Source organism: Athene noctua, chromosome 3 (genome assembly GCF_965140245.1).
Source record: "Athene noctua chromosome 3, bAthNoc1.hap1.1, whole genome shotgun sequence".
In the NCBI taxonomy this organism is placed as follows: Eukaryota; Metazoa; Chordata; class Aves; order Strigiformes; family Strigidae; genus Athene; species Athene noctua.
The window spans coordinates 53,851,741-53,863,647 of NC_134039.1; the positions used below are offsets into that span (position 1 = coordinate 53,851,741).

The 11,907-nt window shown below is 44.8% G+C and overlaps 1 protein-coding gene across 1 annotated transcript; it reads right to left on the reverse strand.

Moving 5' to 3' along the window:
* Positions 1-3,372: 3,372 nt before the first annotated feature.
* Positions 3,373-7,708, reverse strand: LOC141958674 (prolactin-like). Its single transcript, XM_074901535.1, has 5 exons — positions 7,596-7,708; positions 7,361-7,512; positions 7,149-7,256; positions 5,576-5,755; positions 3,373-3,878 (listed from the first exon to the last, which is right to left on the reverse strand). The coding sequence occupies exons 1-5, from the start codon at positions 7,624-7,626 to the stop codon at positions 3,684-3,686; spliced, it is 666 nt and encodes a 221-aa protein (XP_074757636.1). The 5' UTR covers positions 7,627-7,708; the 3' UTR covers positions 3,373-3,683.
* Positions 7,709-11,907: the final 4,199 nt, after the last annotated feature.

Consider the following 11,907-nt stretch of genomic DNA (forward strand, 5'->3'; position numbering starts at 1 on the left):
GCAACACCTCAACAGTGATCTTCCAGTACTCGCCCAGACGCCCAGAAATTTCACCTTTTATAAACATCCAACCTTTGAGGAATTCTTAAAGTTTTTTGCAAGTAATTTTTTCTTTCCATGTCAACATTTGTTATACAAAGTAGCTGAATGCTAATGCATGTTGTTCACAGAAGAGTGTTTCCATTTGTTTCTGCTTTGCTATTGTGGTTTTAGATAAGAGTTAAACTACAAGTGACATCTGTCATTTAATCTATCATGCAAACATCAGCACATGTCAGATTCAGTCTAAATTTAAGATACACTATCAAAACCAACTAGCACATTATGAAAGGAACAAAATGAATTTTTAGCCACTGAGAGCTTCTGTCATATGCTTCATCATTCTGAAAAAAATGGAAGTTATGATGAGGAAATCTCTAATGTACAAAAGCAACTTCTAATAACTGAAAAAATGAATTGTACTATACAAATGTCTGGGGTTATCCTGCAACTTTTCACAGATTAAGGTCCCAAGAACAGTAGAGATATTTTTAATTCTTAAATTTATTTGACTGACAAAGAAAGTTAACAGAAATAGGTTGTTCCGCCAATGGAAATTACACCATGACTTACCTGTAACACACATTGTTAACATGTTGTTGCACGAGCCCAGCACTTAACTGAAAGCCAATCCTGATTTTCCATTAATTTACAGAGTTGTTTCTCCTAAGCTAATATTCTCGGGTGCAAATGATGCATTCTCAAACTCCAAAGCATTTGATTTTAGCACTCAATTTTACAATTTCAAATATTCTTATTTGAATTTGAATTCAAAACTAGTTTTGCTGCTGTCTTGGAGAGAAATCATGCAGGAGATGAAGTATTCCCCAGTGTAAAAAGCAACCATTACTGATATTTCTGTTTGAGGCATCAGTGGTCACAGAGAAGAACATGTCCTCTTCAGCCCACTGCTCAGTTGTTTCCTCAACCAAAAGAGGAAGCAAGGTGATGTCAGCAATACAGGAAGGCTTCAGCCAAAGGCAAATCTTGAAATGTAACACTAATGAGTATGAATGACTATGTGCAATACTTGGGTGCATTGTTGTTCCTCCTGTGGCACCCACTTCCTCATTTTCTCTATTTTCACTTTTCTCTACAGCAAAATGTTCCCAGGGTTTTGCTCTTTGAAGGAGATGAGAATTACTTTTATGATCTGCTCCATTTGCAACATGTTTTCCACCTGACCCTTAGCCACAACCCCTGGGGTGTCTTCCCAGCAGTGGAAGTTCCTAGTGGCCATTACGATTGATTTCCAAGTCACCTTGCAACTCACTCTGAGAGCCACCAAGCACCCTGTCCACAGGGCTGTGGCCACCTCCTGCCCACCAGGCCATGGTGGCCATCTGCAGGGCCATGGCCACCTCCTGTGGGGATATGGCCACCTCCCACCCATGGAGACATACAGAATCACAGAATCATCAAGGTTGGAAAAGACCTTGAAGATCACCCAGTCCAACCATTAACCTAACAATGACAGTTCCCAACTACACCATGTCCCTCAGCGCGGTGTTGACCTGACTCTTAAACACCTCCAGGGATGGGGACTCCACCACTGCCCTGGGCAGCCCATTCCAACGCCCAACAACCCCTTCTGTAAAGAAATGCTTCCTAATATCCAGTCTAAACCTTCCCTGGTGCAACTTGAGGCCATTCCCTCTTGTCCTGTCGCTTGTTACTTGATTAAAGAGACTCATCCGCAGCTCTCTGCACCCTCCTTTCAGGGAGTTGTGGAGGGCGATGAGCAATGGGAGCTGACATGGCCGCCTGCCGTGCAGCCACGGCCACCACCCGTGGGACCATGGCCGCCTCCCGCGGGGCCCCGCGGCGCCCCCCAGTTGCAGCGCGGGGCGCGGCGTGTCAGCCCCGGGGGGCGGGGCGTGTCGGGGGGAGGGGCGTGTCCCGGGGGCGTGCGGGGCTCGGAGGGCCGCTGCCCCGGCGGGGCGGGTGGTGCGTGCGGTGTCACTGCCCGGTTCCGATGCCGGGCGGCTGTTGCGGGTGTGCGGTGCCGGGCGGTAGCGGGGTTACACCCTCCCTCCGTGACTGGCCCAGCGGCCGCAGCTCAGGGACAGCGGGTACCTCTTTCCCTTTGCTGGCGCAGGAGAGACGCCGCGACCGCGCTGGGTGATGGGGTAAATGCTGCCGCTGTAAGTGCTACATCCCCTTCTGTGATTGCGGACAGATGCCGGCAGGGAGCGCGGCCCTCTGTGGGTCTGTTTGCCCAGAAGAGACTTCCTTTACTCTCTTCGGAGCCGTGTTTTGTTTCCAGAATTTCTTCAAAATTTGCAGATGAATGCTGCTGTTCCGTTAAGTGTTCGTAATGTCTTATTGCTTAAGGAATTGCAGCTAGAAACTTCTTCAGGGCAGGCACTACATAACCCTTCGCATTTCTACCATACCTGGCACTACAGGGACCAGATATGAACTGTGAACACTCACAGCTTCTAGCTGAGAAAGCACATCAGCTGCCTACTAGGTAGTAGATATGTGAGGATATCAGCAGTTATGGAGATGTAACTGGAAAGTTTGTTCTTCTGTTCTGCATAAATGTTTTTTTGAAATATCTTCCTGCTGAGTTTCTCTAGCCTCAATCTAGTATCTTTATTAAATAATCATCAGCATTTTCGTCTCCATTCTTGGCAGCCCAAGCTCCAGCTACTGCCAACAACCATCAAGATCAAGGGAGGCCAAAAAAGAGCGTTCAGGGATGAAATAGTCAAGAATATTAAAAGTAAATCCATGTTGATTATAAATGCCTGTTCAAATGGTTCATTTAGGATCTGAACGGCCATCAGCACCACCCCACTGCTAGAAAAATGTGATTGCTATAAAATATCTGTCAGCTTTCAGATTTTTATTTGCTATGGAGTTTGTCATCATTACTGTAAAACCCAAGCCCTGTGTCAGCATGTGTTATGGGAAAGAGATTTACTGTGACATCAGCCATGCTTAGCCCTCAGACTGAAATAGTATTTGGAACAGAATTCTGACTTACCTTTCATATAGAAGCTTTTTCTTTAAGAGTTTCCCCTGAAATCACTGAAGCCATTACAGATATAAAAGAGCATTCAAAATGAAGAAAAGTGCTAGGAACTAGATCTTACAGGGCACATGTGAAGGCCCATAGAAATTAGTAAGAAGCATGATGTGAACAAAGAAGTCTGCTATAAGGCTCTGCCATTATATGAACTGATTGACAGCAATACCACTCTTCAGTGTTAAGCAATATTCTGCAGGTATGTATGTATGTAGAAATGAGGGGAAACAATTTTTGATATAAAAATATAGTTTATTGATAGTATATAGATGTATTTGTACCAAGGTTTAACAAACTGAATTTCACTTTTAACTATCTATGTATCTAAATTGTGTGAATCAGCCACAATATAGTCTGTCACGGTGTAACATGCAAGGACATTCATTTGTCTACTGCTAAAGTACTCCTTTTTATCTGGTGTGTTAACCCACATACACACATGACGCTTTATTTAATATTTCATCTACATAGGTCAACTGTGTCAAGTAGCTGCCGAAGAATTTTAAAACCACTTTCCTATTAAAATTACTGTAATAGTGATAATTTATAAGTTCTATTTTTTCATGTTTATAAACAATATGCTGAAGACTACTTGTCAAGAGATTACAACTCAACAACTATTTTCTGGCATAATCCTACATTTGAGAATTTTTAAGTAGCTTTGTACTTTATTGGTGTCTCTCCTGAAACAGTGAATAAAGTCAGAGTCACTCATCATGTTTGCTTCATTACTAATTGATAAGCCAGTGGCTTCAGATGATGCCATTCCATTTAATGAATTACTGATGATCCCCATTGACTGCATCTGTATTGAAAACAGGAAAAGAAGTACAACTCCTGAGTACACGTACAACAAATCTTTAAAATACTAGTGCAGAAGTCAATGGAGGCATCACTATGTTGGGCTGTTTGACTCCAGACCTTTCACATACTTATTGAACATATATGTAAAGCTTCTTACATAGAACAACATTGTTTTTTTATCATAATGGTATTGATACAACCACTAGACTAGCCTGAAATGATCTGATATACTAGCAATGCAAGAACACTGGGGTATAACTCAGACTGAGTTTAAGTAGAGGAACCCCTGTTTGGTAATCATTATTTCCTCTTGAAGTAATACAGCAAATCAGTCTTGAGATTTTTTAGCCATTTATTTTAATGAGTTTTGTGAAGGGAAGTTTCTATCATGAGCATACACCAGTGCTGTTTAACCTGGTGAACTCTGCAGACTGTTATCACCTCTCTGAGTAGGAGCTTCACAACAGAGCCAAGCTTAGAATTAGCATCTTATGGCTGCAAAACATTTGAATGCATTTACATAGTTTGCTTATTTTAAAAAATTGTATCTCTACCTTGTACTCTTGCCCATAGTACAGAGAGGTCAAAATTTCAAAGCTTTCCTTTTTAGTAATTCCTTCAAAGGTGTTTTAGAAAAATAAAATCAGGTAAATATACTAGAATTGTGTCGCTAGTTTAGAGTGATGGCTTGGCAAACACAGGTCAAGCTTTCAGGTTGAATACCTCTGAACTTTAAGGCCATTTTAGCCCAGAACCAGGGCTGCACTTGGAAGATGGACTTTCCATTTGTAGCTCTGAGTCACCCTAATCAGGGCTACATTTTAGAGGAAGGTACAATTCCTCCTGTTCTAGTGATGAGCTGCTTATAATTTTAAAACTTGTATTCTTCACCTGTGTTCATAAAACTGAAAGGTGATCTACTAGTGTAAGATACCGGTTTATTATTAACTTTTTAGTGAAGCAGACATCTTGGCAGTGTAGCCATTTCAGAGAAAGGACACACAGCTCTCATTTGTTTAGCCAGACTCCAAATAAGTTTAGATATGAATGCACAGGAAATACAAAGATCAAGACTTCTAGCTAGCAATGAGAAGACAGAAATGGAAATAACAAAAAATTACAGCCAATAATTTATATATCATCTGCCAGAATTTGGAATGGAGGTTTGAAATTGTTTTGTGACTGACATCTGACTTAAGCAATGCCACTGTTGTCTGGAAGAACTTAGCCCAGCATAAAACTGTTGCCTTAGGAAGGAGCTCTTTGCAGCAGACAGCAGTGATACTTGAATTACTTAGACTGCAATAAATAAAACTGAAACCAATAATTAAGTATTTGTCACGGTCTACCCACATCTCCTCTACTGCCCTAGAAAAGTCAAGTCATTCCTGGCTCATATATGAAGCTGAAAATGGCTCTAGTCTTTGTACTTGTGTCTTTCATATATTTCGTATTAATAAAATGCTGCTCTACACGCATGGACACATCTAATGTCATCTACATATCTGTCAATCCATAAATTAAGTCACATCCTCTGACTGAAAAATTCCTGTATCCGTAACAAAGTCCAGCACTGCTGGGTCAGAGCCTCTGTTGGCATTAAGGCTATGGCCCAAGTGAGAGCAGCCATTTCCGCCCCCCTCAAAGTCACTCGTGCCACATGACGAGTATAAATAAAAGCTACATAGAAAATCTTGCCTTTTCTGTTACTTTCTCAACCCCAGTCTTCAGCTCATGTATCATATTGCTGATTTGCTTAGCTTTGCTAAGGCTGTCATCAGGTAGCTCTTGATGGTGCTCAATACGCTGGTTAAAGTGGGAAAGTGGTTCTTTCCAGGCTTGCAACAGTTTCAGTATCAAGTGAGTTAGTTCTTCTCTCTTATAAATTAAAACAGTAAAAGAATTTCTCTGTTAGTTTGCAGCAGGTCACATGAACGCTGTTAGACAGTCTGACTGTGAGATCTCAGTGGGATTAAGATTTACATCTGCAATTAAGTAGTTTTCAAATATTCAGAATTTAAGGGCCTTTCTGTCTCTGGTTATTTGCTCATATGTAAGCAGCACCCAAAAGTTGTATTTGTCTTGTTTTCAGCTTTCTTAGACTCCTAAACTCTGCAATACCTAAAATTGCTAATACAGCATTAGCAAAATGGTAACATTCCTCTCAAACTTACTTGCTACTGAAGAAGTTTTTAGGAACTCCTAGATGTCTCAAGAGCCCAAGAAACCTCATCTAGACATCTCTGTTTGCTGGTATGGAAGTGCAGGTGTTTCCTCACACTTGCCATGTTCATAGCTGTGTCAGAGGTTTGCTGCAGGCGTGCTTCCCAGAAGGTGCCTGGTGGTCAGGACCGTTGCTTCTCGGAGGGAAGTTCAGTGGCCGTAAGACCTCTCTTGCAATGTAAGTTCAGAAGTAAGGTTGACTGGTTAAAGCTTTCTAAAGCAGGCAGGGCCTCATTTCTCATTGCCCTTCCAGGGCAGCTTCTGAATGTCTTGTGGGAAGCTCCTCACTCCATCACAACCAAAGAGCAACATGTTCACATTTGTCTCTGTCTCCTAGAGGCAGAAGTTTCTCCCACTGCTGTATCCTCGACTTTACAGTCTGGTTTTTTTTCTGTCGAAAGAAACTCTTCCTGCTCTTCTCTAAACTAATAACGATTTTTTTTCTCTTTGCCATTACATCTGTCTAAAACAATCTGCTGTTCTTTTCCCCATGCCTAACTACCGATTCAGAGATAATGACTGTTATTTCTTTCTCCCGATTGCTTTTTGTACTTTGCAGTGACACTGATTAATTTAACTTATCTGTCACATGCACAGTTTTCTAAGTTGCTGTTCTGCAGAGACTGCCACAACAAAATCAAAGGGATGTCTGCCTGTCGGTCATTTGGACAAAGTACGACTGCAATACCCTTATTATAACTAATAAATACGATCTGAGTATATGTAACCATATACAGCTTTTAAAATAGAACCAACTAATGATTCATATGTAATACTTCTGTGATGTGCACCTGTTTGGGGTCAAAACTTATCAGCTTCTTCAATCCAAACTGCTGCTGAAGCACCGGAGGCATAAAAACCTCTCTGCCTATCTCCAGCCCCACCTCAGGTGAGGAGTGAGACAGTTGTGGGCATTTTTCCCCTTTCTTCAGGGGAGGAAAGGAGGCGGTGTGATCCGCAGAGCCCCCTCCCAGCTCTCCAACCCCTCGGGGGCCCGCGGCAGCCCCCTCCCGCCCCGTCTCCGCCCGCCGCCGCCGTCCTCCCTTACCGGGATTTTTTGGGCGTATTCTTTGCCGTTGGGGGTCAGCATCCCCGACGTGTGGCACTTCCGAGCGGACTTCCCCAGCTCGTTGTCACGGGGCGGAAAGTGTTTTTCCTATGGGGGAGAAAAACCTAAAGAGGCAGCGACCGAGAGCACCCCTCGCCCGCCCGCCCCGCCGACAGCCGCTCCCAGGGCGGCGGAGCCGGCCCGGCGCTCACCAGCTCGGCGTAGAGCGCCGTGGCGAGGCTGTGGATCCTGCCCGAGTGCCGGATTACCCGGTCGAAGAGATCGGCCACGCTCAGGAGGCGGCAGCCGGCGTCTCCCGGGGCGCAGACCAGCAGCCACAGCAGCGCCAGCGCCGCGGCGGCACCTGCGGAGAGACCGGCGGCGTCGGGGGATGTCGGGGGGGCCGCCCGGTCCGGCCCGGCCCGCTCCGCTCCCCGCCGCCCGCACCTGCTCGCCCCGCCGCCCGGGCGAGGGCCATGGCCCCGCGGAGGCCGCTGCCCGGCGGGAGCGGCTGGTACCGGCCGGCGCCGGCGTTGCCCCGCGTCCCCTATATATGCCGGGTGGGGACGTGCGTGGCGTGGGGGGGGGTCTCCCGGCCATGGCGGGTCTCTCCCTGACGCGCGCAGCCCGCGGCCGCCGTGAGCGAGCTGCCCGGAGCGGGGCTCCCGGCTCAGCGGGCGGCACCGGGCGCCCCTCGCACCGCGGGACCAGCCCCCCGCCCGGCAACCCACGGCACCCCGCAGCAATGACGGAGCCCCGCGGCGCCCGCCCGCCGTGGGGCCGGGGCCGCCCCCGAGTCCGTGTCCCAGCCCCCCGCTCCGTGGGCGGGGCGGCGGCTCCTGCGCCCGCACAGAAGTGGCGTGTGCGGGTCCGTACCCTCGGGAGCGGGGAGGGGTGTGAGGGCGGCTCCTGCCAGTGGCACGGGGGGTGTGCACCAGGGCGACAGCGGGAAACGTGACGGGTAGGAGAGAGGCCTGGCCCCGGGACGTTCCTCTCCTACCCATCTCTTCTAATCCCACGGTTAAGGTCAGACCTGCTTCCCCGCTCCCTTGCAGGTGGGTAACACCGCTGGAGGGGTGATCGCTGGTGGCTGCACGCCTGGTGGTGCAAGTGTGCCTGCACAAAGTTGGTGATATCCCAAATGGCTAAAAGGTTGAGGCACACAGCGAAGCACTCAGATCAGGATTCCCAAAGGTGTGCAAGTCTCATGGCAAGTCTCGGTTGCTGCCCTCAGTTTCTGGGCATGAGATCCTCAGCAACCCTGCAAGACATACAAGGAAAGTTGAGACTTTTGTTATGAGACTCATGACTGCTGACATGTCAAACGAGGAGCTGCTTCAAGCTGACCAACGAGGGAACCTGAGCACAGGGTCTTAGTGCTGTGTCTTCTGCGTTTTGGCACCCTACCCCTCTGACATCCAACGGGAACAGCTCAGGGTCTGGTAGAGCTGGAATCAGGCACCTTCTCTGCCTGCGGGTATTCAAGCTGAGGTTGGCCAAGGGACTGCTGTAATCGGTGGCTCTTGTGACATGGAAAATGGGTCAGCTCTGCCCTTCTTGTAGAATTCTTTCACTGCCAGGGGAGCAGCCTGCTTAGACATGAGGATACAGCTGAAGTGAAATTGTCATCTTTCCTCTGTGATTACCCCAGCTGCTATGTTGGAGTCATGTATTTGTTTTCTAGCCACTGAATCCCAATTTCCTTTATGGAAAACGGAAGGACTGTACCTCCAACCAGAATGATGAAGAACATTCCTTCCCCCCCCCCCCCCCCCCCCTTTTAAGGACAGCTGAGTAGCTGGGACCCCTTCTGGAGGTGGAAGATGTGAGTTGGACTAGGTGTTGGCCAAGGAGGAATTGACCTTGGTCACCTATACTCTGTGTGGATGCTAAAAAATTGGTAGAAAACAAGCAAAGGCAGCTAGTTCTCTAGCAAAATCTTAGAAGTAATTTTAATCTGCCAGTGCATTCTGCATTAAGTCAAGTGGCATTTCCAAAGGATTCACATTTTGAAAATAAGAGCTCTCCAAGGAGTTAGGTGTCAGTTTCTGGTCTCTGAGTAGGTGTCTGCATGGCTATTCACTGAACTCCAAAGCTTGTCAAAGCTGACACATTTTGGGACGTGCACAGATTGAAAATATTGAGAGGTGAAGACCTGTAGTGCTGAAAATGCCAGGAGAAGTTGTTGCTAAGTAGGGCCTCCTGTTTGCATGCTTGTGCTCTCTGCCTAGGTTCCATTTGCCTTGTTTGCATGTTTAAGGATTTGGCTCTTTGTTAACAGGACAGATTTTTAAGTAGGAAAAAAAGAGATTTTGATTTCCTTTTGCCCAAAGGAAGGTTAAGAAGATAGCACATTGGAAGGAGTATTCAGATGTCTTTCTCACACAATCTACATTGCCTTCATTCATACAGATATCTCGAAGGAAGATTATTTCTATCTGGGAGCAACCCGCAAATCCTTCCAGGGAACTTTTCTTGCTATGTTGTGCACTGAGCTAGCTAGATTTGATTTAGTTAAGTGACTGCCATCTCCAAAAAATTTACTTTTTTTTCTTGACAGAGTTGGATCAATATAAGCAAATACTAGAACTCTCACTACTGAAGTAGTCCACACGCTCTTCAGCCTCTACCAGAAATGCAGCTTAGCCAGCCCTTCAAACCAATACATGTCTGAACCCAACAGACCACACTCACTTTTCTCAATTTCCCCAAAGTCACTTCTAAAGGTCAATAGCGCAATGGGTCCTTGAGACACTTTTTATACATAATTTTTTTGAATTTCTAAAATTAGTTTTAAAAGCAGTTCATTAACATGTGCTTAATGATCTACACTATTCAGCAGAGGTTGTGCTTGTTCTTCTACCTCTGCTTTATCTCAATGAATAAAACAATGCAGGTAATTTCAGCGGTTAGAGCTGCTGAGCCAGTTCATATTGAGGATCATACAGTAAGCCTTGGCAATAGCTCCGAGCTGTTTGGTAGCGGATAAAAAACTTCTGGCTTGTGGTCCAACTGAAGGCTTGGAATATTAGTATTATTTCTGATAACTATCAGAAAAGGAGCAATCATGCATATGACAGGATCTGAAAAACATTGGTAGTGTGCATATGGGAAGCACGTGGATCAGTTACTCATTTTTATTGGCCAATAGCCATTTTCTTTTGGTTTTCATGTGTCTTGGAGAAATCCTGAAATATGCAAATTTTATCCTAGAAAAGGTTCCTTTAAATGTTAAGACAACTTTCGAGTTTTGCAGGAGCTGTGAACTTGCACTGTGGAAGATGTAAATGACTTGCACAGCAAAAAATGCAGTACAGCTTAGAGAAAAGAATCCACAGTAAATTATGAAGGTTTTTTTAAGGTTCCAGTTTCTAACATAAATGAAGTTTTCTTAATGAAAGATATATCAATATTTAGGAATTGTTTTTCCTGGCTCTTCACTGATATTTTAAGTTTGTAGATGATACCACACTGGAAGAAGTCACTTGCACTTTAGAATTCAACATGATCTTGACAATAAGAGAAGTGGCCCTACAGGGTAGTTCAGTAAAGAAAATACGTAGTACTATGCTTAGACGGGAGCCTAGACTGTCCAAATCCAGAACAAGGCAGCAGTCAAACAGATGGGGATCAGGGTTTGTATGAAATAACAAGTTGAACCTAAGTCAGTATTCTCTTACTGTTGTTTTGTGTTTATTTATTAATTTGTTTTGCAATTGGGAGTATGTCTTTTGAAATGCTGTCTGTGTGACATGCAAAAGAGTTCTGCCATACCTTGCGTTTGTAAGACCTCCCCTAGAATACTGTGTTCAGTGCTGGACATCCCATTTCAAAAGAGTTAAGAGCCAGATGGAAAAAACTCACAGGAGAAAAGCAGGAATGATCACACGTGAAAAAAACTCATGGCCTACAAGGAAAGACTGAAGGAAGTGGGTTTGTTTACTCTAGCAGGGAAAGACAAGGCAAGGATACAGTTTTCAGATGTGAAGAAGGTAGCAGCAAAGAAGAAGGGAATCAATTATTCACTGCATTCATTATAGATACAAGATATAATGGGATTTAACTGCAATAAGGGAGATTTAAATTAGACATTAGAAAGAACTTAGTGGTTAGGAGAGTTAAGGACTAGAACAGATTGCTCAGGGACACCATGAAAGCTCCATCATTATCTAACCTTTCTTATAAACTTTCAGTTTTCAGAGAGTCAGCAGTGGTGTTCATCCTGCTGTGGGCAGGAGGGTGGGTGGGCAACATCAGACCTCTTCCCCTTCTAGCCTGACAAAGTTTTATAGTGCAAGATCAACAGGAGTGCATTAGATATTCAAAATCACTCCTAAATTTACATCACAGAGGAGTAAAAGCTGAAACAAAAAGGTTTGTTTCAACCAAATATGGTCTGTTATTGATTTGCCTTTTTCCTATAACATAGCAACAGGCACATTTTACAGATCAAGAAGGGACAAGTCACGCACTTTTGCTATGAAAGCTGATAAAATGAGCTTTCGAATAAAACAATATGGACATGATGTAACCTGGATCTTAAAAGTGAAATGAAAAAAGAGCTGACTACCCACCTAAAGGAGTCAACCATTTTCTGAAGGCTGGATCTCAGATCTATGGTTTTTCTTAGTTCTGTAAATAAAAAGGCATACTACTTCTTTTACCGCTTCATGTAGAAATGTTTGGCTTTTGTCTTGTCATTTCTAACTGCTCTTCTCTCTCTCCTCTCATGAAAAGAGCTGTGTCCAATTCAGTACCT